The sequence below is a fragment of the Neomonachus schauinslandi genome, chromosome 13, assembly GCF_002201575.2.
Source record: "Neomonachus schauinslandi chromosome 13, ASM220157v2, whole genome shotgun sequence".
NCBI classification, from domain to species: Eukaryota; Metazoa; Chordata; class Mammalia; order Carnivora; family Phocidae; genus Neomonachus; species Neomonachus schauinslandi.
The window spans coordinates 93,212,985-93,239,763 of NC_058415.1; the positions used below are offsets into that span (position 1 = coordinate 93,212,985).

Genomic DNA, 26,779 nt, shown 5'->3' on the forward strand with positions numbered 1-26,779 from the left:
AGTGGTGCAAGACTGAGAGCTCTCCCCTAAGATCAGGAACAAGGAGAGGACGGCCACCCTTACTACCTCTATCTGACAGTGTGCTGGGAGTCCCAGCCAGAGCACTTAGGCAAAAAAAAGAAAGAAAGAAAGAAAAGATATAAAAGGCGTCAAAACTGGAAAGGAAAAAGTAACATCTCTGCTTGCAGACGATATGATCTTATATGTAGAGAACCCCAAAAAGCCCACAACTAATAAATGAAGTTGCAGGATATAAAAATAACACAGAAGTCAGCTGTGTTCCTATTCAGTGACCATAAACCATCAGAAAAAAAGGGGGTTAAGAAAAATAATTTATAATAGCATCAAAAAGAGCAAAATATAAGGAATAAACTTAACCAAGGAGACCAAAGACTTGTACACCGAAAACCACAAAACATTGCTGAAAGAGGTGAAAGAAGACGTAAGTATGTGGAAACGCGTCCCGTGTGCATGGGTTGGAAGACTGAACGTTGTTGAAGCTCCTGGACACCCAGGGCGAACCACAGAGTCAGTGCGATCCCTGTCAAAATCCCAATGCCATTTTTTACAGATGGAGAAAAACCAATCCTGACATTCATACGGATCTCAGGGACCCTGAAGAGCAGAACAGTCTTGCAGAAGGACAGAGCTGGAGGCCTCACGCTTCCTGACTTCCAGACCTACTTACTACAAAGCTACAGCAATCAACACAGCGCGGTGCCGACACGAAGAGAGAAGGGCCTGGGAGAGAAGGCCCAGAAACGGACCCTCACCGACCTAAAATGGTTCTCGGCAGGGTGCCAGGATCATTCAGTGGGAGAGCGGTCGTTTCTCAGTAAATGATGGTGGGAAAACTGAATATCCATAAGCAAGAAAATAAACCTCTACTAAACTTCACACCTTTTATAAAAATTAGCTCCAAAACAGATCATTAAGTTAAATGTAGAATGGAACCTGAGGGGGCGCCTGGAGGGCTTAGTCGGTCAAGTGTCTGACTCCTGATTTCTGCTCAGGTCTGATCTCGGGGTCGTGAGATCAAGCCGCACTGGGCGTGGAGCCTGCCTGAGGTTCTCTCTCTCGCTCTCCCTTTGTCCCTCCCCACCTGCCACACGCACGCATGTCCTCTCAAATAAATAAATCTTAAAAAAAAATGTAGGGTGCCTGGGTGGCTCAGTTGGTTAAGCGACTGCCTTCGGCTCAGGTCATGATCCCAGGGTCCTGGGATCAAGCCCCACATCAGGCTCCCTGCTCCGCAGGAAGCCTGCTACTCCCTCTCCCACTCCCCCTGCTTGTGCTCCTGCTCTCGCTGTCTCTGTCTCTGTCAAATAAATAAATGGAATCTTTAAAAAAAAAAAAAAAAAAAGTAGAACTTCAGGCCTTTTGAAAAAACATAGGAGAAAACCTAGGCCCTAGGGCTCGGTGCAGAGTTTTTAGAAATGCTACTGAAAGCATGTTCCATAAAAGGAAAAAAATGGATAAAGTGGACTTCACCACAACTTAGAGTTCTGCCTGTGAAAGCAGACGGGGCGTCAGAGGGCTGGGCTGCACCCCCAGCCCAGCCAAGAGCCCACGTCTGGAGGGTGTGAGGAATTCTCAAACCTCAACAGTAAGAAAACAAACAGAGCAAAAGACAGGACGTCATGAACAGATATTTCACCAGAGAGCATGTGCAGATGGTAAAAAAGTATGGGGAGAGACATTTGGCATCGTGAACCATCAGAGAAACCAAGACGGAGCCATGAGCTGCTCTCACTGCCCATCCAACAGAGCAGCAGAAAGGGGCGCCTGGGTGGCGCAGGTGGTTGAGCGCCCGACTCTTGACCTTGGCTCAGGTCACGAACTCAGGGCTGTGAGTTCAAACCCCACACTGGGTGACACGCTGGGCGTGGTGCCTGCTAAAAAAAAAATAACAGCAGAAATAAAAACCAGGGGCGCCTGGGTGGCTCAGATGGTTAAGCGTCTGCCTTCGGCTCAGGTCATGATCCCAGGGTCCCGGGATCGAGTCCCGCATCGGGCTCCCTGCTCCGCGGGGAGCCTGCTTCTCCCTCTGCCTCTGCCTCTCTCTCTGTCTCTCATGAATAAGTAAATAAAATCTTAAAAAAAAAAGAAATAAAAACCAGTAACAGCTCTGAGGGCTGGCGAGGACAAGCAGGGGCGGGGCGGTGGGAGCGTGCAGGGGTGCAGCCCTCTAGAAGGACTGCACATACGCTGACCACACTCACCCCATGCCTAGACATCGATCCAGACAAAGGAAAACCTAGGTGCGCACAAAAGCCTTCACACAAAAAGTCACAGAGCCTCACTGCTCCACAGTGAAAGGGCACCGTCCGAGCCAACAACGCCTGTGTCCAGAGGTCATCTGTGCATGACTCCATTTTTAGGGTATTCTCAGAACAGGCTCCGGGTTATGAGCTGCAGGGGCGGCGGGGGCCTGCACCTGGTGGCAGCGGCAGGAACCTACCCGGGAGTCAGGGTGCCGCAGAGCCCACATGGACGCAGGTGACGTCTGCAGGCCTTACAGACTGCACCAGTGACCTTCCTGACCTTGACAGGGTGCCACCGTGTCGTCACCCGGGGGAAGGGTACATGATCCTCTCTTTACTGTTTTTGCAACTTCCTGTGAATCTGTAATTATTACAAAATAAAGTTTTTTTAAAAAACGGAATAAGCTTTTACGAAAGCAGCACATCTCTGCTGTAGGACTTGGGGACGCTTTGCGTGCCCTGGACAGTGTGAGCGACGCCAACAGGAGACGAACAGGACCCCCACAGCTGGGCTGTTACAGCGAGTGCCTTCTGTGTTTCAGAGTTTTGTTTTGTTATTTTACTTATTATTATGTCATGTCACCACACAGCACATCATTAGTTTTTGCTCCATGATTGACTGTCTGCGTGTAACACCCAGTGCTCCACGCAGAACGTGCCCTCCTTAATGCCCATCACCAGGCTAACCCATCCCCCCACCACCCTGGAATTTTGTTTTGAGATTAAGTTTTAAGGACCTAGAGTAGTATCTTCCAATTTTATAGATCATTTTTATTTGGTATTTATTTAATGCTTTCTATTGTCAAATGTCTACATCAGGCAGGGTATTAACATACACACTCTTCTCACAGATCCCGTTTCAGGACAGTAATAGAACACTCACTGTATTTATTATTATGCCATTTTAAAAATTCCAACCCCTGAAATTTTCAGTATAACCACATCACAGAAAGTTGATCTACTATTATTATGGTCACTCACAGTTATATAAAAACTTATAAATAAAGTATTAAGAATACAGAACACTTTGGGGCTCATGGGTGGCTCAGTCGGTTGAGCATCTGACTCTTGATTTCGGCTCAGGTCACGATCTCGGGGTCGTGGGATCGAGCCCCGTGTCGGGCTCCACAGTCTGCGTGGAGCCTGCTGGAGATTCTCTCTCTCCCTCTGCCTCTGCCTCTGCCCCCGCTCCCTCTCTCAAATAAACAAAACTTAAAAAAAAAAAAAGGAATACAGACACTTTAAGATTTTGGGAATTCCTAAGAGCTCAGGAATTTCTATTCCTTGTTCTCAAATTCCAACGTTTAACGGCTGTCAGGAATTTGGAAATACTACCCAAGCACCCTGACCCCAACCGAGGGCATTTTCCACACGGTCAGTCAGCTCCTGCAGCCACTGCAGTGTCCCCTCCTGGTAGAAGGCGGGATCCCCGAGCCACAGGTGCAGGGAGGCCCAGCCAGGCACCCACAAGACCGTGTTTGCCATCAAGACTGTCAGGACGCCGGGCAGGTGCTCTCCTGCCCCCGGCAGCCCTCTCCCCAGCATCCACAAGGCTTAGCTGTGAAGGTGACAGTAACTGCCCTTGCAGAAGGAACCAGAAGGACCACGAGGCAAGAGGAGGAGGGCTCCCGGGCGCCTGGGTGGCTCAGTTGGTTAAGCGACTGCCTTCGGCTCGGGTCATGATCCTGGAGTCCCGGGATCGAGTCCCGCATCGGGCTCCCTGCTCGGCGGGGAGTCTGCTTCTCCCTCTGACCCTCCTCCCTCTCATGCTCTCTGTCTCTCATTCTCTCTCTCTCAAATAAATAAATAAAATCTTAAAAAAAAAAAAAAAAAAAAGGAGGAGGAGGGCTCCCGAGGACCCTGGTGGCCTTGGGCAGGACTTACCGATGGCACTGAGGGCGTGCTTGAGCTCCAGGGCAAAGGCGGTGAGGGGCACATCCTCGGACACAGGCATGACAGCCACCGTGGAGAGGTTGCTGGCGGGGTTCCCCGAGTCCCACTTGCTGCCTGTGGTGTGCAGCCCAAACTGGTGACCTGCGGAGCACAGGGTCGTGCGTCGGCCTAAGAGGCTGGGCTGCGGCTGACAGTCTCTGAGGGTCTCCGATTGTTTCTCAAGGGCACCAGGACACAAGGGCCTGGGAGAGAGGAAGGGGCCCCAGGGCCTGCTCCAGGCCTCCATAACCAAAGCGTCTCGTGCCCACCCACCGGACCACCCTGCCTTTCCCACACTGTGAGCACCGTGCAGTTCACACACTCCAGGACTCAGGCCCCACTGATGAGAGGCACAGCAAACAGAAAAGACCCTGAGACCCAGGGAACCCTCGGAGGTCCGGCCCGCCTCCTGCCGTGTTTCCACCACACACTGTAGAAACAGTGAGAGCGACCTGCGGGGCGCAGCAGCCTGAACCTCTGAACAACAGGCTAGTGCAGTGAGTGCCTCCTGTCCCTGAGACCACGGCTCTGTCCTCTAGATGTGAGGCCCAGGAAACTCAGGGCCTCCCTGGGGCCCCCCCGGCCGCAGGGAAGGAGGCAGCAGGCCCGCCGACCCACAGAGTCATTAGTTGGAGGGTCCCTGGGACTTTATTTCCAACCGTGGTCATTTCTTGGCCAGGAGCAACTCCTATTTTCACGGACGAGGCGGTGAGAGGTGGGGGGCAGCCTCACCCTTCCTGCTGGCCACATCCCAGGCGGACTCCGGTCTCCTGCAACCTGCATGCCAAGCGCTCTCTTTCCAGCTCCCCGACTGCCCGCTGCCCCGGCCTGCTCCGTGCTGCTTGCCTGGCCCAGCCAGCCCGCTGCCAAGCCCCCGCCTCCCACGCGGACCCTCCCGACCTCTGCAGCGCATGCACCGGCCACACCGGAAGGGCCGAGCTCCTCCAAGACAGCGTCCATTTCTGAGTCTGCTCATCTCACCCTGGGTGAGGAACGGCAGTTCTTGAGTCCCGGGTGTGTCCCTGCATGGCCTGACCCAGAAACCAGAGGGGACGCAGGACAGCAGAGAGAGGAGGCAGCCCAGGGCTGGTCTGGGGCAGGGAAAGAAAAGGCCACGAGCTGGTCACGGGGTGCACACAGGGTGGCAGAGGGGCCTCTTTGCAGCAGTTTTCCCACAGCTTCTCCTCTGGGAAGCCCCCTCCTGTCTGTCTTTTCTAGCGACCTCTGATGTCAGAACCCTCCGTCTGAGGCAGAACCAAAGGGGACTCTCTTGCTAGCTTTGCACAGCTCTCTCTTCGCCTTCACCAGAGGCCCTGGGAGGTCCTGGTTCTGGCCAAGAGGGAGATAGGGCAGGCACATGCCACCCAGCTGCTGCTGACAGTTACAAGGGGGCTCAGAAGGGTGCAGAGAGGAGGGCAGACGGGACGGACCGGGGCCTCCACCCCCTGCAAGCACTGCACCAACACAGTGGTGCCCCCGCCCCTCCCCAGCTCCAGCCAGGCAGGCTCCACCCCTCCCAGCCCAGTGCTGCCTCCAGGGGTCCCTCCCAGGGCACCCAGCCTAAGCAGGCACTTGCCTGGGGCTGCAGACACAGTGGGGCGGAGCCCCCCAACTCTCCACACCCTGCACCGGAGCAGGGAAATCGCAGAGAAAAGAGGGACGGAGAAGGAATTCTCGAAACCTAGCATGAAGTCCTGGGCTCACCTCCGCGTGGCCCACCCATGACACCAGCCGGCCTCCACCCCGGCTCTGGGGAGCGCACAGTAGGGCAGACCAGAGTAATACTGCAAAGGCCTTGAGAACTAAACTAACGTTCAAACACAGTCAGGGCCAGGACATGCTCTGTGAATATGAGCACCCCGAAGGTCTGTTAAAACAGGAGATTTAAAAGAGAACCAGAGTCTCATGACATCATGCCTGAAACACAGGATATAATCCAAAATTACCAGCTGTACCAAAAGCCAAGAAAATCTCACCTAGAACAACAGCGGAAAAAATGACAACAGGTCATAGAATTTGGAACTACTTGACAAGGACGGTGAAGCAGTGAAACAGCGATCATGACCAGTAAGACACGTACACAAATACAATGAACAGAGACCAGAGCCAACAACCCTGAAGACAGACCACAAGAAACTATTCAATCTGAACATCGGACGAAGGAAAAAACCAGCTGTGCCCAAAAGACCTCAGAGACAGTAACAGAAGGTCTGTCATCTGTGTCACCGGATTTCCGGAAGAGGATAAAGAGGACAGAGCTGAAAGAATATTTGAAGAAATAAAGGCTGAAAACTCCCCAAGTCTGGTAAAAGACATCAATCTATAGATTCAAGAAGATGAGCATTTAGTCTCTAAAAACTAAGGACAAAGACAAAGTCTTGAACGCAGCCAGAGAGAAAGCATGGAACAGCCGTGTGTGGGCCTCTCATCAGAAGCCGCAGAGGCCGGCGGCGGCGTGTTCCCCAGGTGCCGCGGCGAAGGGCCCACTGGTGCAGCGTCCACGAGCAAGTCCTGGGGATGAAGTAAAACAGACAGCCTCAGATGAAGGGAATTCAGAGAACAGGTAGCCAGCGGGCCGCCGGGATGAAGAGTGGCAGAGCGTAGGTGTTCTAGACGATTCTCCGCTCGCGCCTCCACAGCATGTTTGCTGGCCGAACGCAGACGTCCCCATGCTGCGTGAGGGGCTCACGGAGCACAACCCCAGCTACGGGGGCCACTCGGAGTGATGGGGCCATGAGGAATGGGAGCTGCGATCCCACGCAGCTGTGGAAAGTTCCCTATGGGGCGCCTGGGTGGCTCAGTCGTTAAGCCTCTGCCTTCAGCTCAGGTCATGATCTCAGGGTCCTGGGATCGAGTCCCGCATCGGGCTCTCTGCTCCACAGGAGGCCTGCTTCTCCCTCTCCCATTCCCCCTGCTTGTGTTCCCTCTCTCGCTGTGTCTCTCTCTGTCAAATAAATAATAAAATCTTTAAAAAAAAAAAAAAAAAAAAAAAAAGAAAGTTCCCTATGAAGATGCACACTGGAACCACGACCGAGAAATACGAGCGGAATACTCAAAAAGGCTGAAGGAACTCCAGAGAGGGTGGGAAGAGGAACTGGAGAAAGGACGTGAGGGGAGGACAGGCACCAGTCCCAGCCCAGGAGAACTGCTCCACACAGAGGGTCTGCACACAAACCACACGAGGGGTCAGGTGGGGGCGCCCGGGGAGCTCAGGCGGCGGAGTGTCCGCCTTCGGCTCGGGCCGTGATCCCGGGGTCCTGGGACTGGTCAGTGGGGAGCCTGCTTCTCCTTCTCCCTCTGCCCCCCAGCTCGCTCTCTCTCTCAAATACATAAAATCTTAAAAAAACACACAAGTTGTCAGGTGGGATGACAAAAACACAACCCGACTATATGCCGTCCACAAGAAACCAATACCCCATGCTGGGCCGTGCTTCCCACGTCACCCCGGACCTCGGAGCGTGGCCTCGTTTGGAAACGGGTCTTTGCAGACGTAGTCAATCGAGATGAGCTGTGCCGGATTCGGGTGGCACTGGCACGCTTTGCTGCTCCGTGGGGCACACCGGCCACCCCAGTGCCCGGGGCGCTGCCAGGAGACACAGGGCCGCCCTCCCGCAGCTCGTGAGCCGGCATGGGGCACAGACCACACAGGAGGAGGAGGGAGCGGCGGGATGAGCCAGGGAATTGAAATGAAGTGGAAAAGGGAAACTGAGGGGTGCAGGGCTTGGAGTGGCCGGTGGGTGTGGGGCTCTGCTGAGGGGACAGCAGGCCAAGGCAGGTGTGGGTGGTTCCCGCCGCCGCTGACCAGGACAGGGGGCCAGCGAGTATTTCACAGCGCACTTTCTCAGGATTAGAACCAGAAGAGAACACACAAGCTGACGGGGAAAGGCCCAGCACTGGAGAATCACCTGCTCTGCACAGGTCAGACAGCCGCCCACCAGTACCCCCCAGTGCCAGGTTTAAATCCGCGCTCCACGGGGACCAGGGCTTCCCTCCCACACTGCCCACGCCCAGGCCTGTAGCAGCCACGGGGCAGGTGGGGCCTCTGGGCCAGGAGGGCGGGGCTCCCCAGGACACACCTGTCGCAGTTCCCTGCTGGAGGCTGCCCAAAATCTTCTCACCCAAGAGATGAATCAGCCGCGTCACAACCTGGGGGCAGAGAAAGAAAGGAGGCCACACATTTGAACCAAGAAGAGAAGCACCCTGGATCCACATTTTCAAAACCACCACGTCTGTAAACCCCTCTGGGCTGAGGGCAGTGGGGTGGTGGCAGGCTGGTCACTGGGCGGGGGGCCCCAACTCTATGGGATGAGGGGCTGCCCCACAGAGAGCTCGCCAGGGGCCAGCAGGTGTGAGGGGCACATGTCCTGTGACCTGGCGCCCGAGCCAGGGTCTCTTTTTACTTCCAGGGCAGGGAAGCACCAAGGCAAGCCACGACCACCCCTCCAGACTGCCTTCTCCAAATTCCGAGTACACCTTTCCCAAGATGCAGAGCAAGAAAGCCCTGAACTGCGGGAACCACACATTCCTTGTACTTGCCCCTACCTGTCCCGAGACTCCTCACTGGTTTTATTATTCATTTATTTATGATTTTTATTTATTTATTTGAGATAGCGAGAGAGCACAAGCAGGGGGAGGGGCAGAGGGAGAAGCAGGCCTCCCGCGGAGCAGGGAGCCTGACGCGGGGCTCGATCCCAGGACCCCGGGACCATGACCTGAGCCGAAGGCAGACGCCCAACGACTGAGCCCCCCAGGCGCCCTCCTCACTGGTTTTAAACACCACTTGGGACATTGCTCGTCTTGTGGGATGGGCCAGGCAGGCTTCACTCGCTGGGTCCCCGCATCCCCCTCCTGCCTCCTGGCAGTGCCCAAGTCACCTGTCCCAAGGCCCTTATCCCCACGTGCTGGTCCACATGGACACTTCCTTTAAAACGTGCAAACTGCCTGCTCCAGGTCTCTCCAATCTGCACCTCACTCCAGTACTTAGAAGGATGCAGGCCGGTGCCTGATAATCCTGAGTTCACGGTCTGGACGTCCCGCTTCCTGAAGGCAGCTCCAACAGGAGCGCTTACCTGTGGGTACCTGCGCTTGATGGATGTCAGGGCTCCTGTCGGAAGCTTGGCCAGCTCGGAGTCCCGAACAGCATGCACTGTCGTCGCCCTGGCCTGGTGGGTGAGCGTCTCCACCTGAAGAAGAGAGGCTGGGGAGGCGCGGCCATACCGCTCACGCCCTCCAGCCCTGCAGACCCAACCAGAGGGCAGAGCACATGGCCGCCCTTCTGGAACATGGCATACGGGGGAAACAGGAAGAAAAGTGGCTAGTCCAGCCACGTCCGTGCTGTTGGAGGAGCATCGGTGAGGGCTCGCCAGAGGGCACGCTGCCGGCAGTGCTGGGACCTGGGGCCAGGCACCCGGAGGACACCACCTAGCGGGGGCCTCGTCCTGCGTGAGTCTCCGAGGAACTACCCTGGGGTATGTCTTCCTGGCAGGGGTGAAGGGGCTGCCCCAGGTGCCCCCCTGCGCAGCTCTGCCTGGAGACTTTCAGAAGCGACTGTGCCACGCAAGTCAGCCCCCCAGGAAAGGCGTGCCCCCGACCAGGCGGGTAGGGGCCCTCCTCAGGCCACTTCCATGGGCCAGAAGCCACCCTGGGGCAGAGCATGGTGAGGAGGGAGCCTGGCCCTACCACACCAATGAGGTCTCCGCGGCCATACTCCCCCGCCAGGCGCTTTTTGCCGTCGTCCTTCCGGATCACCGAGCGTAGCCGGCCACTGAGGACGATGTAGGTGCAGTCTGACTTGTCCCCCTGCCTGCGCAGACAGAGGCTGTTGGGAGCGGAGGGGCAAGGCCAGGAAGCCCTCCCCACTTTGAGGTGGAGGGAAAAAAAAGAATGCAATCTTCTCACTGTATTTTTTTGTTTCGGAAAATACAGTTACTTTCCATTAAAAAATACATATGCCAGGGGCCCCTGGGTGGCTCAGTTAAACGTCTGCCTCTGGCTCGGGTCGTGATCCCGGGGTCCTGGGACCGAGCCCTGCGTTGGGCTCCCTGCTCGGGGGGAGCCTGCTTCTCCCTCTGCCCTGCCCCTCCACCTGGCTCCTGCTCATGCGCTCGCAGACACGCGCACTCTCTCTCAAAGAAATAAAATGTTTTAAAAAAAATAGTGTTTTAAAATAAAAATACATATGCTGATATATAAATGGCTTATTGTGATTTTTAAATAAACGATTAAATATTTAAAATGTCCTCAGCTTTAATTTTCCGCACCATGAAGATGGACAGCTGTGACCGCATCTGTGACACGGAGATCAGGCACCCAGACGACACCCCAGGGGGACACTCGGCACGCGAGCACCTTCATCAAAGCCATTCTGACGTCACCCCTGCTGGGCCACCTCAAAGGACAGCGTGGATTTGCAGCGAATGGCGTGGGAAGATGCCCATGAGAAAGCGTGCGCACGCTCACGGGTGTGCTGACCTCGGGGGGCAGAGCCGCGTCTGTCAGCGGCAACGTCTTCCCAGTGTGGAGTGTGGAGGGCAGAGACCTACACCCCCACGGGCCCCACCTGTATACCGCGCGCCCGGCCTCCACCTCCATCCAGTCCAGCGCGAAGTCGATCTGCCGCACGAACGACGACACTCGCTTCACCACGGTGTGCGCGACACCCAGGACCACCGTCGGCTGCTTCCGCATGATTCTGCCGAGCCAGCCCAGAGTCACGCCTGCCCCACCACGGCCTACAGCCGATCCCGCCGGGGCCACCCCTTCCCTCCAGGCCACAGCACTTGCGAGTTGGCAGGACCCACAGCCCCATTTATCAAACGGTGATGCCACGTGGCAAGTGACAGAGACACAGGCCCAGGGCTAGGACCGAGCTCGCTGCCCGCTCGGCCACCTGCTCCATCATGCCCATGTACACCGAGCGGCCAGCAGCCCTGGGAGAGCCCGCGGAGCTCCCTGCCCGCTGCCATCTACCTCACAGATGTGCTCAGAGCACAGGCCTCCCATGGGGCTCGAACCTGGGAGTGGGATGCAAAGTCCCTGCCCCCGCAATGTGCCACGAAGTCCGGAGTGGGTGGAGAAAGGGGCTGGGGGGGGCACGAGACTGAGGGTGAGGCTGAGAGGTCGGAGGGCAGCGACCAGGTGGGGCCTTGAGCCAGGAAAGGCACTGGGTGGATCCTGGGCATGATGGAGTCCCTGGCAGGCTCTGGCCAGCAGGAACACAATGGACCTGGTTCCCTGGTTGCCATGTGTGAACAGGCTGCTGGGGTGAGGGCAGAAATAGGGTGTCCCCTAGAGTGTGAAGGCTTCTGGAAGGCAGCAGCAGGGGCATGGTCAGCTCAGGGGCTGCAAGCCAGACTGGGGCCCCTCTAGGACTCGGCCCGAGCGATGGGCAGGTAAGAGTCACCAGTCACAGAGTAGACAAAAGTGGGAGCAGAAGCAAAGCGGGGGGAAATCTATGGTTGAGCTTTGAGCAACAGATTAAGGAAGCCCCTGAGGCACCCCCGGGGGGGTGTCAGGACAGCAGGCCGACGCACAAGCCTGCGCTCAGGAGGGAAGTTTGGGGGGAGCCGTGAATTTGGTACATAAAGACCCAGGATTGGATGAGATCGCTCAGGACACCAGTCAGACGACGTCTACAGGGCAGGAGCCGGGCTGAACTCACGGCAGGTCGGGGCCCAGCAGGCACTCACTCATAGAAGTGTGCCTTGGAGATGGAGAGGAAGCTGCAGTCCCTGTTGGCCTTGATGGTGAAGATGAGGGGCTCCCCCGTGAGCACGGCCAGCTGCCCCACCACCTCCCCGGGGCGCACGACGAACAGGCAGGTGTCCTCCTCACAGTCAATCTTCCGCTGGTACACGTGCAGCAGCCCCGAGACCACAAAGAGGATGTTCACGTCCTGACCAAACAAGGGGTGTGGGCTGGAGACCACGGGGGCTCTGCCACGGGCTGGGCTTCTGTGTTTGCGCTGTCTCGTGTCACTGTTCCTGGGCCCGGGCTCTCCCAGGAAACGTGTCAGCAGCATCCATGGTTTTATCGTTTGATTCTTTAGTGGCAGAAAGCCTAGCCACAAACGCTTACCCTGCCCGCACATCAGCGGGTCTGTGCTGCCCACGTGCTCCCTTCTCTCTCCACGCGGCCCTGCTGAGTCTCCCCGACCCCCCCCCCCCACACACACACCACGTCTGCCAGGTGTGCCTGTGAGAGACTCCGATGCCCACCTCAACTCACCTGTGTCCATCACCTGGCTGGCCTCTCTCCAGACCTGCTCACCCTGCTCTAGTCAGACCCCTCCTCTCTGGTCTGAGCAGGAAAGGGCCAGTGCAGGGCTCTGGGAGGCCTGAGGCTTGGCCCTCAGGGTCTGGGAGGCCAGGGGCAGACAGAGGCCGGCTCTGCACCCCGTGCCCCCCACACAGCCTCCGAGGGGCCCCGGGTACCGTGCGTCACAGAAGGCAGTAGCGAGGACTGAGGCCTGCAAGTAGGTGAGCGCTTTCCTGACCTATGGCCCAGACTGACTGGCATAAGAAAGTCAGCCAGCAGTCTGCTTCCTCTGGGGAAAAGGAAGAGCCTTTCCTGGTCATGGTACAGACAAGAGGGAAGAAGGGGGAGAGGGAGAGGGAGAGGCAGGGGCACCAATGCCCTCGGACAGCCTCAGACAGTCCCCTCGGGGGCCTGACGCCACCCTGCCCCCCAGGCTGGACCGTCTCGCCTTCCCCATCCAGGGCCCACAGGCTCCTGCTGCCTGGGCTCGTCTGTCCCCCAAGTGCTACCCAAGTCTGCACAGCCAGCTGCCATAACCTGGACCCCTATGAGGCAGGAGTGGAGGCCCAGGCTCGGTCTGCTCTCCCAACAAGACAGACCCGTCTCACCAAAGCTGCTCTAAAAGCAAACTAGGCAAAACACTGTCCACCATGCTAGCGCAGGAGCCAGAGAAAACGCAGCTCCTACAGAGAGAGACCCCCAGACCACGCCAGCACCAGGGGAGACGAGCTCCCAGGAGGGCAGAAGCTGTGGAGGTTATCTTTGCCTGCCCAGTGCGGCTTTCAGAATCAGAAATTAGGTCCATTTCATTAGAAAAATATTTTTCATCTGTATTTGGATCTGAGAATTGGGGAAACAAAAGCATCTCTTCTGCACCTGACTGTGAAATCAGTGATGACTCCTGTTCGAATGCACATACGCGAGCGTCCATGAGCGTGGACACGCACCCTCCCCTACGAGGACAGGCCACAAGCCTGGGGTAAAGAGAGAGCGCCCCAGAAACGGGGACGACAGGCCCTGCATCACGCGTCCAGCGCGTGCCCAGGCTGGGCCACAGGGAGGCTGCCTCCTCAGCGCTCCATCCAGCGCTGGCCACAGCACTGGGCAGGCCTGGGGACCGCTCCCTCCCACCGCAGCCTTTTGCTCACCTGGTCTCCCTGCCTCGACACCACTGTGCCCCCCGGAACATGGAGAAGCGTCACCCGGCCATCCAAGAGCGAGGCGTCCTAAAAACAGGAATGCAGGAATCAACACAAGGAGCGCGGACACGCGCTGAGGACGACCACCAAGCTGGACCCTGCACAGCCACCCACTCAGACTGAGGCTGTCGGCGCAGGACACCCCGTCAGGGGCCCCGGGGTCTTGTGAGCTCTACGTCCAGGAGCTCAAGCGGGCTCCCACAGGAAATGGAGAAAAATGCCCTTGGGTCTCAGTGGTGGTGGGGGGGGACCATTTGGGACAACCCCCCACAAAGCATTCTGTTCTCCACAGGCTTGCCCTCAGGGGAAACTATTTCAGCAGAGCCTGGCCTGCTGGTGTCCCTCGGGGCCTCACTGACCAGGGGAAGGAGAGGTCAGGGTGAAACACAAGTTCGATCCAGACGCACAGCCCTTGCTGAAGACAGACCAACGCAGGGGTCATAGCGTGTCCCGCTCCCCACGCCTCGCCGCCACATCACTCCACGTCTGTGGACTGCAGTGCCTTCTCTTTCTTTTCTCATCAATTATAAGTTTAATATAACTATAATGTTAAAAGCAGCAATTCAAAACCATGAATGTTTTCAAAGGCTCACGGGGTTCCTACAAGGTCAGCTGGCAATAATGCAGCTACTATCTGGCTGGATGAAATGCTGGGGTGTGGAGTCAGGGTATGCTGACGCCCCAAGTGAGGAAGACACCTCCCCCCGCTCCCCCTCTTCAAGCCCAGAGCCTAGGGAGCCTGAGTGGGAGGTGCAGGTGCACGGAGACAGGCCTTGCTCATCCTGTGCTTCCTCAGAGGCCTAGCAAGCAGGCCTGGGAGGTTGCTGTGCCCTCGGAGGCCAGGCAGGAGCCACAGACTGGATCCCAGGTTCCTGAGAAAGGACTGGGCCCAACCCCAGCTGCTCCCTGCCTGGACCACGCTAGGGAAGCGGAGGGAGACCGCAGCTCCTCTGACGGGGACGTCCTGTCCTACTATCAAGAAACAGCCACGAGGTGCACAGAACACACATGGGCAGAAGCAGACGCAGACCGGCCGGGGCTGCTGGAATTCTCAGACCAGAGTTTTAAACAACTGTGGTTAATACAGGCTAAGGATGAAGCAGACGAGGTGGAAACCCTGAGAACCAAAGAGAAAAGCTGGAGATGAAGACAGGGTGGCAGAAATGAGCCCTGTGACGAGCTCGTCTGCAGACTGGACTCGCTGAGCACTCGCGACGCTTGAGAACACAGCAATAGAACCCCTGAAATTGAAAAGCAAGCAAGGAAGCAAAACTGATAAAGAAGACGATACCCAAGGACTGTGGGACAATGACAAACGTGTAACATACACATGATGGGAAGGCCAGGAGGACCCCCCCCCCAAATTAATGGCCCAGGAATGTCAGAGAACGCCAAGCAGGATAAATGCCAAAAACCCACACCCAGGCATATACAGCACCTTCAAACTACTGAAAATCAAAGATAAAGATCCTGGAAGAAGCCAGAGGGAAGAAACACCTCATCTAGAGAGGAACAAAGATAAGAACGATATCGACTTCTCCTCGGAAAGCACGTGAGCGAGGAAAAAGTCGAGTATTTAAAATGTTGAGGAAAAAACACACCAACCTAGAATTCTGTACCCAGTGAAATCATCCTTTAAAAGTGAGGGAACAATAAAGATGTCTAACAAATGAGAACCAGGGACTTTGTTGCCAGCAGACCTGCCCTGAAAGATGTTCGAAGAACTCCTTTGGAGAGGAGAGAATGATCAAGGTCAGAGCCACGGATCTCCATAGAGAAAGAGCACAGGAGAAGAATCCAGCGAAGGCAAAATTAACACTTTCATTGTCCTCCTTTTTTTTTTTTTAAAGATTTTATTTATTTATTTGACAGAGAGTGAGCACAGGCAGAGGGAGCAGCAGCAGAAGGAGAACCCACACGCCTGTTTGTTTTTTTTTCAAGATTTTATTTTTATTTTACACCCAGCATGGGGCTTGAACTCACAACCCTGAGACTAAGAGTCACATGCTCCAGACACCTGGGGCGCTCAGTCGGTTAAGCATCCACCTTCGGCTCAGGTCGTGATCCCAGGGTCCTGGGATTGGGTCCCACATCAGGCTCCCTGCTCAGTGGGGAGTCTGCTTCTCCCTCTGACCCTCCCTCCAACTCCTGCTCTCCCTCTCTCAAATAAATAAATAATATCTTTAAAAAAAATAGTAAAGAGTCACACACTCCCCTGAGAGAGCCAGCTGGAAGCCCCTCCCTGTTCTTAACTGATCTTCAATACAGCAATGGCGGCAGCAATGCTGTACTCGGTCATGCATGCTACAATGACCCAAAGGGTGGCAGGTCAGGGTGATGTGGTTCCAAGTTCTCACACTCTACAAAGCAGCACAGTGTTTAAGAGGAAAACTCTGTTTCCCTACGCATCGAATACGTCCAACCCCACGTGGTGGGCCTTCCCACGCCCGGCATGCCTCCGGCTCTCTGCAACACCTGCTGACCCCACAGGTTAGGGGCTCGGTCCCACCAGACTCCCCCCACTTCAGACGCCAGCCCCAAGTAGAGGGTCCCCAGGGTGCACACAACTTGCTGCACAAGGAACTGGCTATGAATTGGAGGTTCCCACAACCCCTTCCTCGAGTTCGTAGAACTCTGGGAAACATGTATGCGCTGTCACTGGTTTGTTATAAAGGGCATGAGTCAGGAAGAGCCCAGTGGAAGTGATGCATAGGGCCGGGTGTGGGGGGGAAGGTCACGGAGCTTCTGTGCCCTCTCTGGGTGTACCATCCTCCCCACGTGGGTGTGTTCACCCACCTGGAAGCTCTCTGAACCCCACAGTTTAGGGATTTCTGTGGCGGCGTCATCACGTAGGCGTGATGGATTATTAATTCAGTCTGCAGCCCCTCTCCCCTCTCTGGAGGCTGGGGGTAGGGCTGAAAGTGCCAAGCTTCTGACTGTGGCTTCGTCTTTTCTGGTGACCAGCCCCATCCAGAGTCACCTCAGGAGCTGTCAGGAGCCACGGGCAGAGACCAAAACACATTATTTCTCATCATGTCAGTGTAATTTAAAAGTGGACTAGGATTGGGTGTAAATGTATCTTGCAAATTTAGGACAACCACTAAAAAAAGTAAAAAAGGAATATAACAAACTAGCTAAAAAAGGAGAAAAAATAGATCATATAAAATGCCCAATCAAAATTAGAAAGAGCAGAAAAAGAGTGGTAGACGATAGTAACAAAAAACAAGGGCAACAAATAGAAAACTGTAACCAATGTGGTAAATAGTAACCCGATTATATCAATAATCACTTAAACATCAATGGTCTGAATGCACCAATTAAAAGACAAAGATTGTCAGACGAGCTACGACTATGTTGACTCCAAGAAACCCACTTTAAATGTAAAGACACACACAGAGTAAAAGTAGATGAAGAGAGCATGTTAACGCTAATCCAAGAAAGCAGAAGCAGCTCTATTCATTTCAGATGAAACCGACTCCAGAGAAGGAAGATGAGCAGGGATGGCGGGCATCACATGGTGATAAAGGGTCCGTTCTCCAAGACGTAACAACCCAACGTGCCCTGTGTGCATGCCCGACAAGAGCGTGAACCTGCGTGGAAACGACTGACACAGCTACAGGACAAACAGACGGATTCACTGTGACAGCTGGAGACTTCAGTCCTCTCCGTCAGGAACACCCAGACCGGCAGCAGAAAATCAGTGAGGACACAGCGGAACTCAACAGAACCATCCAACAACCGGGCAGAATTCATATCTATAAATTACTTCATACAAAAAAGCAGAATACAGTCTTCTCACGTGGAACACTGAGATAGCCTCTATCTGCCGCCATAAACCCCATCTTCAAAAATTTAAGGAAATGCTAATCTTACAATGTCTGTTCTCAGAGCACAGTGGAATGACACTAGAAGTCTTAACAGAAAGATAACTGGAAGATCCGAAAATACTTGGAAATTAAACAACACATTTTTTTTAAAGATTTTTTTTAAGTAATCTCTGCACCCAATGTGGTGCTTGAACTCACAATCCCGAGGATCAAGAGTCGGACGCTCAACCCACTGAGCCACCCAATTGTCAATAAAATCGATAAGCCCCTAGCCAGACTAAGAAAACAAGGAAAAGAATATAAATTATTAACATCAGAAATGAAATGAAAGAAGGGTCATCACTACAGATGCCAAGCAAAGTAAAAGGATAATAAAGGAAGACTATGAACAACTCTATGTTCAACAATTTGATGTTGAATCATATGTTCAAAATGAGCCCATTCCTTGAAAGACACAATCCACCAAAATTCACACAAGAAAAGAGACTATCTGAATAAGACTGTATCTATTAAGAAATTTAATCAGCAATTAATAAAACAGAAAGCACCATGCCCATACGAGCTGGTTCACTGGTAGACTCTACCAAATATTTAAGGAAGAAATTATATCACTTCTCTATAGGGGCGCCTGGGTGGCTCAGTTGGTTAAGCCTCTGCCTTCAGCTCAGGTCATGATCCCGGAGTCCTGGGATCGAGCCCCACACAGGGCCCTCTTCCCCACTGCTCATGCTCTCTCTCTCTCTCAAATAAATAGAACCTTAAAAAAAAAAAAAAAGGAAAGAAAAGAAAATGTATATAGATTGGGAAGAAAGACATAAGACCATCTTTGTTCTCAAATGATGTGATCATCTATACAGAAAATCCAAAAGAATCAAGAAAAAAACTCCCACAACTAATAAGCAATTACAGCAAGGCTGCAGGATACAAGGTTAATACACAAAAGCCAACTGCCTTCCCATATACCAGCAATGAACAAGTTGAATTTAAAATTAAAAACACAACAATATTTACATTAGCACCCACAAAATGAAATACTTAAATATAAACCTAAAAAAATACACATGAGAAAACTACAAAATTTTAGTGAAATAAATCATAGAATAACTAAATAATTGGAGAAACATTCCATGTTCATGGATAGGAAGACTGAGTATTGTCCTGATGTCAGTTTTCCCCAACTTAATCTATAGACTCAACGCAATCCCATCCAATCCCAGCAAGTTATTTTGTAGATATCAATAAACTGATTCTAAAGTTTGTCTGGAGAAGCAAGAGTCCCTGAAGAAGCAACAATTCACTACAGCAGGAGAAGACTCACTACAAAGCCACAGTGATCAAGACACTATGGTATTGGTGAAGTGTTGACAAAGAGATCAATGGAACAGAACAGAGGACCCAAAAATATATCAACAGACCCCAAAATATAAATAGAGTAACCTGATCTTTGCCACGGGAGCAAAGACCATAAAATGGAGAAAATATAGCCCTTTCAACAAATGGTATGGGAACAACTGGACATCCACATGCAAAAAATGGATCTAAAGGGCGCCTGGGTGGCTCAGTCGGTTGAGCGTCTGCCTTCGGCTCAAGTCATGATCCCAGGGTCCTGGGATTGAGCCCCGGGATCGGGCTCCCTGCTCAGCAGGGGGTCTGCTTTGCCCTCCGCCCCTGCCCCCGGCTAGAGCACTCTCTCTCTTTCTCAAAAATAAATAAATAAAGTCTTTAAAAAATGGATCTAGATACAGACCTTATACCCTTCGAAAAAACAAACCCCAAATGGATCTCACAGACCTAAGTGCAAAATGCAAAATAAAACTCCTAGAAGATATACAGGAGAAAATCTACATAATCTTGGGTTGGGCGATGACTTTTTATGTATGACACCCAAAGGCATAACCCATGAAGGAAAGAATTTATAAGCTGGAAGTCATTAAAATAAAAAAATTCTGCTCTGTAAAAGACACTGTCAAGAGAATAAAAAGACAAGCCACAGATGGAAGAAAATATTTGCAAAAGAGACATCTGATAAAGGACTGCTATCCAAAACAAACAAACAACTTTTAAACTCAACAATAAGGAAACAAACTACCCGGTTAACAAGTGGGCGAAGACCTTAACAGATTCCTCACCAAAGAAGACACACACACACACACGAAAGCATGCTCCATGTGATATGCTATCAGGGAAATGCAAATTTAAACAACAATGACATACCACTGCACACCTATTGGAATGGACAAAATCCATTAACGTACTGACGACATCAAATGCTGGTGAGGATGTGGGGCAGCAGGAACTCTCACTCAAGGCTGGGGGACATGCAGCAGGGTGCAGCCACTTTGGAAACAATCTGGTGGTTTCTTGCAAAACTAAACCTACTTTTACCATAAAATACAGCCCTTGCACCTCTTACTGTTTACCCAGATGAGTTGCAAATGTAGGCCCACACGGACATTTAGAGCAGCTTTATTTACAGCTGCCAAAACCTAGACGCAACCAAGATGTAAGTGAACGGATAAACCGTGGTTCCTTCCGGACAACAGAATGCTCTTCAGCGCTGAAAAGAAACGACCTCTCAGGCCATGAAGAGACATGAGGAACCTTAAGTGAAGGAGGCCGACGTGAACAGGCTACACACTGTATGATTACGACGTGGTGGAAAAGGCAAAACTACGGAGACAGTACAAAGATGGGGGCTGAGGGGGGGCTGAACAGGTGTAGCAGTGGATTTTTAGGGCAGTGAACTACTCTGTGTGAGGCTGTCCCCACACGCCCACAGAGCGCACACCACCTGCGTCACTCTGCGGTATAAGGACTTCGGGGGTGACGACCGTCCGTGCAGGTTCTCCTACTATACCGAACGCACACCGGGCGGGGTCGTCAGTACTGGGAAAGGCTGTGCAGGGCAGGTGGAGGGGGGCAGCAGGTATACGGGAAATCTCCGTGTTCTTCTCAGTTCTGCTGTGAACCTAAAACGGCTCTAAAATATAGTCTGTTAAAAAAATTGAGTAAGTAGTGGAAAAGCCATCTGTGATACAGCTGAGGAGACGTGACGACCAGCGGCTGGGTGGACTGTGGTGCGAGGCCTTTCCCACCTGTGAGGATCACACGCCACCGCTCAGTAGTGGCCGCAGATAAAAAAAGTAGACATTCCAGATCTATAAAATGGAATAACCAAACTTGAGAACTCAACGCACAGGTTTAGCAGCAGATTAGACACTAAAAGCAGAATGTGAACTCTGATAAAAACATGTGTATCAAGTTCAAGGACTTACAGGAATATGGGAAATACAGACAAAAGGGGTAAGACAGGGGCACCTGGGTGGCTCAGTCGTTGAGCGTCTGCCTTCGGCTCAGGTCATGATCCCAGGGTCCTGGGATCGAGCCCCGCATCCGGCTCCCTGCTCTCCGGGGAGCCTGCTTCTCCCTCTCCCTCTCCCCCTGCTTGTGATCCTGCTCTCACTGTGTCTCTCTCTGTCAAATAAATAAATAAAATCTTAAAAAAAAAAAAAAGAAAAGAAAAAAAAATCATGGGGCGCCTGGGTGGCTCAGTGGTTAAGCGTCTGCCTTCGGGTCAGGTCATGGTCCCACGGTCCTGGGATCGAGCCCCGCATCGGCTCCCTGCTCCGCGGGAAGCCTGCTTCTCCCTCTCCCACTCCCCCTGCTTGTGTTCCCTCTCTCGCTATCTCTCTCTGTGTCAAATAAATAAGATCTTAAAAAAAAAGAGGGTAAGACATAAAAGATAAAGGAGAACATACATTCCATAGAGCCTCTGAAGGAGAAGAGAGAAAATATGCAGAGGCAATATTTGAAGAGAAAATGCTGATAATTTTTCAAAAGGAGTTCAGAGGCCCAGACTGAAGAAGCCCAAAGAATTTCATGTAAGATAAACAAAAAGAAATCCACTCCCAGTTCTGAAATTGCAGGAAACCAAAGATGAATATCTTTTTTTTTTTTAAGATTTTATTTATCTATTTGAGAGGGACAGTGAGCAAGAGCAGGGGGAGGGGCAGAGGGAGCGGATGAGGCAGAGGGAGGAGCAGGCTCCCTGCCGAGCAGGGAGCCCGACGCGGGGCTCCATCCCAGGACCCCGAGACCATGAGTCGAAGGCAGACGCTTCACCGACTGAGCCACCCGGGCGCCCCAACAATGAAAACACCTTAAAAGCAGCAAGAGGAAAGTTATTCTCAAAGGAGGAAAGACCAGCACACGACTTTCTACGGCGACGCTGGGGCCCGGGACGGTATGCGGCTGCCAACACGTCACCTAGAGCTCACCTCAGCCAACCGCCCTGCGAGCGGGAGGTCAGCCCACTGCAGCCTCTGTGCTGCTCAGGACGGGAGGCAGAGCCCGGCCAGACCGCTGCAGACGCACGGCAACACGAGGTGCAGCAGGAGGCTCTCGGCTTCTCTCCTCCTTCAGCCCCCAACTTTGGCCTGAAAGCTGACCCAGCCGGGACGCTATGCTGAGCCGTGGGCACACGTGACAAAAATGTCATGAAAAACACTCTTAGGACCAGAGGGCCAGGGAAGGCAGCTCCTATGAGCAGGGCAGGCATGGAGGAAGTCTCCAGGAGGGCAGCCCCGTGGGAGAGCTATTCTGCTGTGCGTGCCCACCAAAAGCAGCGCAAGGAAACACAACAGAGGACCCCATGGACAGGTTTACGACGGGGGCAGGATGCTGGGCCAACCAGGAATCCATGAGCAAAAATACACATAATCAGTGCTTCCTTGCATCGTGCACAAAAATTAACTCCTTCTCATTAACACCTAAGAAAGGCAAAGCAAGAAAACTTTCAAACAACAATATAGAAAACATCTTTATGAATCTGAAGTAGGGAACTATTTCTTAAGCAAGGCATAAAGGCACTAACCATAAAGGAAAAGACTGGTAAGTTTACTGTGTTATAATGAAGAACTTCTGTCCACCAAACGTACCATTCAGAAGGCAAAAAAGGCAAATGCTAGAGCAGATCATGTGCAAGACCTATAATCAACAACAGACTTATTTAGAAAATATAAAGAAACCCTTAGAGTCAAAAAGGGAGACAGAACAACGGGCAGAAGTCTCAAACTGCTGCCTCCCAAGAGGCAGACGAAGCAGAAACGTGGAAGGCGCCCAGCCCTACTTGGAATCCAGAAAATGTAATTAAAACCAAAAGCTCTACTCAACACTGGGCCCGTATTTATGTGAAGTGGAAAAGGCTGGAAACCCAGATGTTGTCATGCATGCAGGGCCAAGGAACCCCGGTCTGGGTGAGAGGTGACGCACAACCCATGGGACGCAGACATGTGCACGCATGTCCCTCCACAGCGTGGACAAGGGATGGACACCCACGGTGCATTCCTGTGATAGCAGAGCCTTCAGGACTGGCAACCATGCGGGCAAGTCACAGACACGATGCTGAGCAAGAACAGCGGGCCCAGAGGACACACGGAATGAGTCCCACACAGAAAGTCCCCACGCAGGTGCAAGGCAGTGGTCTCCCTGGGGCGAGGGGCTGCAGCCACGGAGGGCACACAGCTGCTTTTGGGAGCAGCAAATAGTATGGTCCCTGGAGTGGTGGTTCCGTGGGCACCCACATTCTTCTGTAGACAAGATATTCACAAGCCTTTAAAATGTGAGGGAGAGGGGTGCCTGGGTGGCTCAGTCGTCGAGCGTCTGCCTTCGGCTCAGGTCCTGATCCCAGGGTCCTGGGATCGAGCCCCGCATCGGGCTCCCTGCTCGGCGGGAAGCTTGCTTCTCCCTCTCCCCTCCCCCTGCTTGTGTTCCCTCTCTCACTGAGTCTCTCTCTGTCAAATAAATAAAATCTTAAAAAAAAAAAATCTTATCGGGGTGCCTGGGTGGCTCAGTCGTTAAGTGTCTGCCTTTGGCCCGGGTCATGATCTCAGGGTCCTGGGATCAAGCCCCGCATTAGGATCCCTGCTCAGCAGGAAGCCTGCTTCTCCCTCTCCCTCTCCCCTTGCTTGTGTTCCCTCTCTCGCGCTCTCTCTCTCTCTGTCAAATAAATAAATGAAGTCTTTAAAATAAATAAATAAATAAATGAACGAATGTGAGGGAAGAAGGGCCAAGAACAAATGGGCACGTGATGAAGACACAGTCAGGAAAGCCATTGCTTATAACCCTTCCAGGGCTTCCTGGGTGGTGTCCAAAGCCTGCAGAGCACACAGGGTTCACAGCCCTGTCACCTGCAGGCATGCGGGGGAGGGCAGGGACGCGCTGGGAAGAAGGTGCCGGGGAGAGGGTCTGCGCAGCCACCAGTGCAAGGACGCCATCCTGAGCACCCCAGAGGGAGCCCCGCCTCAGGCAGGGGCTGTGGTGGCCCCGACCTGGGACACAATGCCCCAAAGGAGTGGGTCCTCAGGAGGACAGGCTGTGGGAGTGTCACTGGCCTCTCCAGAGACCGTGCGCATCTCCCAGCTCACCGCAGCCAGAGAGAAGGCAGGAGGGCAGCCACTTACGTCCAGCTTCATCAGGGTGAGCAAGTCCTTCTTGGCGGCCCTGAGAATGGCATCTGTCTTCCTGCTGGAGACAGTCTCATCTGAGTTAGTCTCTGAGTACTGGAAGACTGCAGAGGGAGCGTCTGCAACAATCACGCTCTTCTTGGACTTGAGAAGAGCACAGGCAGATCAGAGGGACGTGGCAGGCGAAAGGCCCCTGCAGGGAGCGCTAGGCCAGGGCAGGGCACAGCCTGAGACGGGAGGGAGTGTGCCCACCTACCTTGCTGGCCACGGCGCTCCCAGGGCGTTCCTCTGCATGGAGGAGGACCCTGGCACGGTCACACGCCATCCTCAGGTCTGAGGTGCTCCCTACAATGGAGGGAAGACGCAGGACACTGTGCCGATCTGGCTGGACATGCGGGTCCACACACATTCGCTGAGGGCTGGCTGAGCTCTCCCCCCGAAGGCAAAGCAGCACAGACCCTGGCAGGTGAGACTCAGATCACTGGAGCGCAGCCACTGTGCTGTCATGCATGCCCTCTTGTGACCCACAACCAATTTTTATTTTATTTCTTAAATTAATAAAAAAAATTGGGGGGCGCCTGGGTGGGTCAGTCGTTAAGCGTCTGCCTTCGGCTCAGGTCATGATCCCAGGGTCCTGGGATCGAGCCCTGCGTCGGGCTCCCTGCTCGGCAGGAAGCCTGCTTCTCCCTCTCCCTCTGCCCCTCCCACTTGTGCTCTCTCTCTTAAATAAATAAATCTTTAAAAAAAAACAGTGTTAAAAATAAAACCGTGCCATAGTCCCTGTGATTAACCCACACATACGGCAAAGGTTACACAGTCCTATGCGACGCCGTTCTTACCGTCAGTTCACCCACATCAGTTGACAAAACTTAAAATGTCGAGTCCCTCTGCTCTTTGCAGACACATGTCTCATAAGAGGGCATTATCTGCAGGGACCAGAGGGAAGATGACAGTTGCCTGCATATGTTTATGGAACAGGGTGATCCACAGTCACACTTTATTACAGGTGGACTGCTATTACTTTCCCGTCTTTTTTTATTTGAAAAATTTGCTAAACACATTTTTTTTTTTTAAATACAGCAGGTCAGCTGAATAGCCATATGGAAAAAAAGTGTATCTTGTCCAGTATGCACTTTAGACAAAAGAACCAATCCTAGAGGGATAAATATGAAAGGTAAAATGTTAAATCTTACAGGCAGATTTCCTAAACAGGACACAAAATGCATTAATTACAAAAGAAAAAATTCGATAAATTGGACTCTTAAATTTAAAAACTTCTATTCATCAAATGACACCATTAAGAGAGTGAAAAATAAGAGCAGAAAATATCTTCAGTACATATATCCCACAAAGGATTCATATAGAGAAGATCTAAAGAACTCCTATTAATCCATGAGGATGAATGACAACCTAAGGGGAAAGCAGACAAAAGACCATGCAGCCCACTCCAATGGAGGCGGCAAGTCCTGGGGCTCAGGAGTGGTCAGGAGGATGGGGTGCGGCCACAGTGAGGCCTGCTGGGCCAGAGGAGCCGGGAGAAGAAGACAGGAAGCAGAAAGCGGGTGGGGGCGGCGGGGGCTTCCCGGAAGACGGTGCCGCCTGTCAGCAGCACTAACACACGGGCCAAGAGCGCTAAGTGGGACAGAGGACTGAATCGCTAGGAGCTCAATGCTGACAGCGACATGTGCTGGGGACCCCATATTGGACATGCAGGCTTGGGAGGGCGGTAGAAGTACACATCGGGACGGGCACCCAGAAAACCGTGCGCAGCATCTCCTGAGCCAACAGCGAGCACTCTACGACCCAGCAGTTCCAACAGGAACACGTACGTGTGTTCAAAAGACACATAAATGCACTGTCTTCACACAATACATCGCTACCCACCACGGAGAACAGGTGCGTGTTGCTGCACACAACACGTATGGACCTCAGACACAAAGCCGAGCGGAAGCAACCAGACTCTACAGCAGCTCACGCTGCTGGAACTCGGAGAGCAGGAGCTCCAGCGGGACGGCTGGCAGAGCCTAACCTCTCTGCTGGCGCGTTTCTGCGTCTGGGCGCTGGCCTCACGGGAGAGTTCAGTTTACGAAAAGTCATCACACTGCCCGTTTACATTTACACCTTCTGTATTCATATTACACAACCAGAAACAGTTAAGGAAAATTGAAAACAACTTGGTGTCCATGAAGAAATAGGCAAATATCCCAGTAGAACACAAAAGATTCCTAAAAAGTAGTCCAAATAATGAAATATGCAGAACAGGCAAATCCAAGAGACAGAAAGCAGACCAGTGGGGGCCGGGGCCGGGGATGATGGCTAATGGGGACGTGGTGTATCTACTGGCTGGCAAGATGTTCTGGATTAGATGGCAGTGACGGATACACAATTTTGCGAATACACTAATGAATTATGCACTTTAAAAAGGTGAACTTAATGGTATGTGAATCACATCTCCAAAAAGCTATTACTAAAAAAAAAGAAAAAAAAATCCACGTATATTCAGAAACTTGACACCAAATGAAGACAGCACCAAAAAAAGGCAACAGGAAAGGAAAGATTGTTTCATGAATGGCACTGTGTAAGTTACCACCACACAAAGTAAAAAAAGGCTGAATGTCTGACTTCGAACACACCCAAGTGGGAAGGGCAAACAAAGGAGCCCTCAGCGCACAAGGGGAACCACTCAGCTCGCAGAAGAGGATCTGGGAGAATACGCTTACGACCCAGTGAATGAGGAAAGACAAGGAGGAAGGCACCAAACACAGATCACAGGGTGTGCAACGGCTGGTTTTCAATAAAGGAACATCATGGGTCCTGCTCATGTCATGTGGACATGA

At 52.8% G+C, this 26,779-nt stretch overlaps 1 protein-coding gene across 6 annotated transcripts in view; it reads right to left on the reverse strand.

The window, feature by feature from the left end:
* PNPLA7 (patatin like phospholipase domain containing 7) overlaps nt 1-26,779 on the reverse strand; it is a 65,418-nt gene that overhangs the window by 19,492 nt on the left and 19,147 nt on the right. For 5 of the 6 annotated variants that reach the window (XM_021691079.1, XM_021691080.1, XM_021691081.2 and 2 more), the window contains exons 14-22: nt 24,199-24,287; nt 23,940-24,086; nt 13,601-13,678; nt 11,885-12,090; nt 10,756-10,887; nt 9,876-9,999; nt 9,266-9,379; nt 8,273-8,342; nt 4,149-4,298 (exon numbers count right to left, since the gene is read on the reverse strand). In XM_021691079.1, the coding sequence (XP_021546754.1) occupies nt 4,149-4,298; nt 8,273-8,342; nt 9,266-9,379; nt 9,876-9,999; nt 10,756-10,887; nt 11,885-12,090; nt 13,601-13,678; nt 23,940-24,086; nt 24,199-24,287 (1,110 nt within the window). The remainder of the gene's footprint in view (nt 1-4,148; nt 4,299-8,272; nt 8,343-9,265; nt 9,380-9,875; nt 10,000-10,755; nt 10,888-11,884; nt 12,091-13,600; nt 13,679-23,939; nt 24,087-24,198; nt 24,288-26,779) is intronic. The other variant, XM_021691083.1, reaches the window with a different exon arrangement.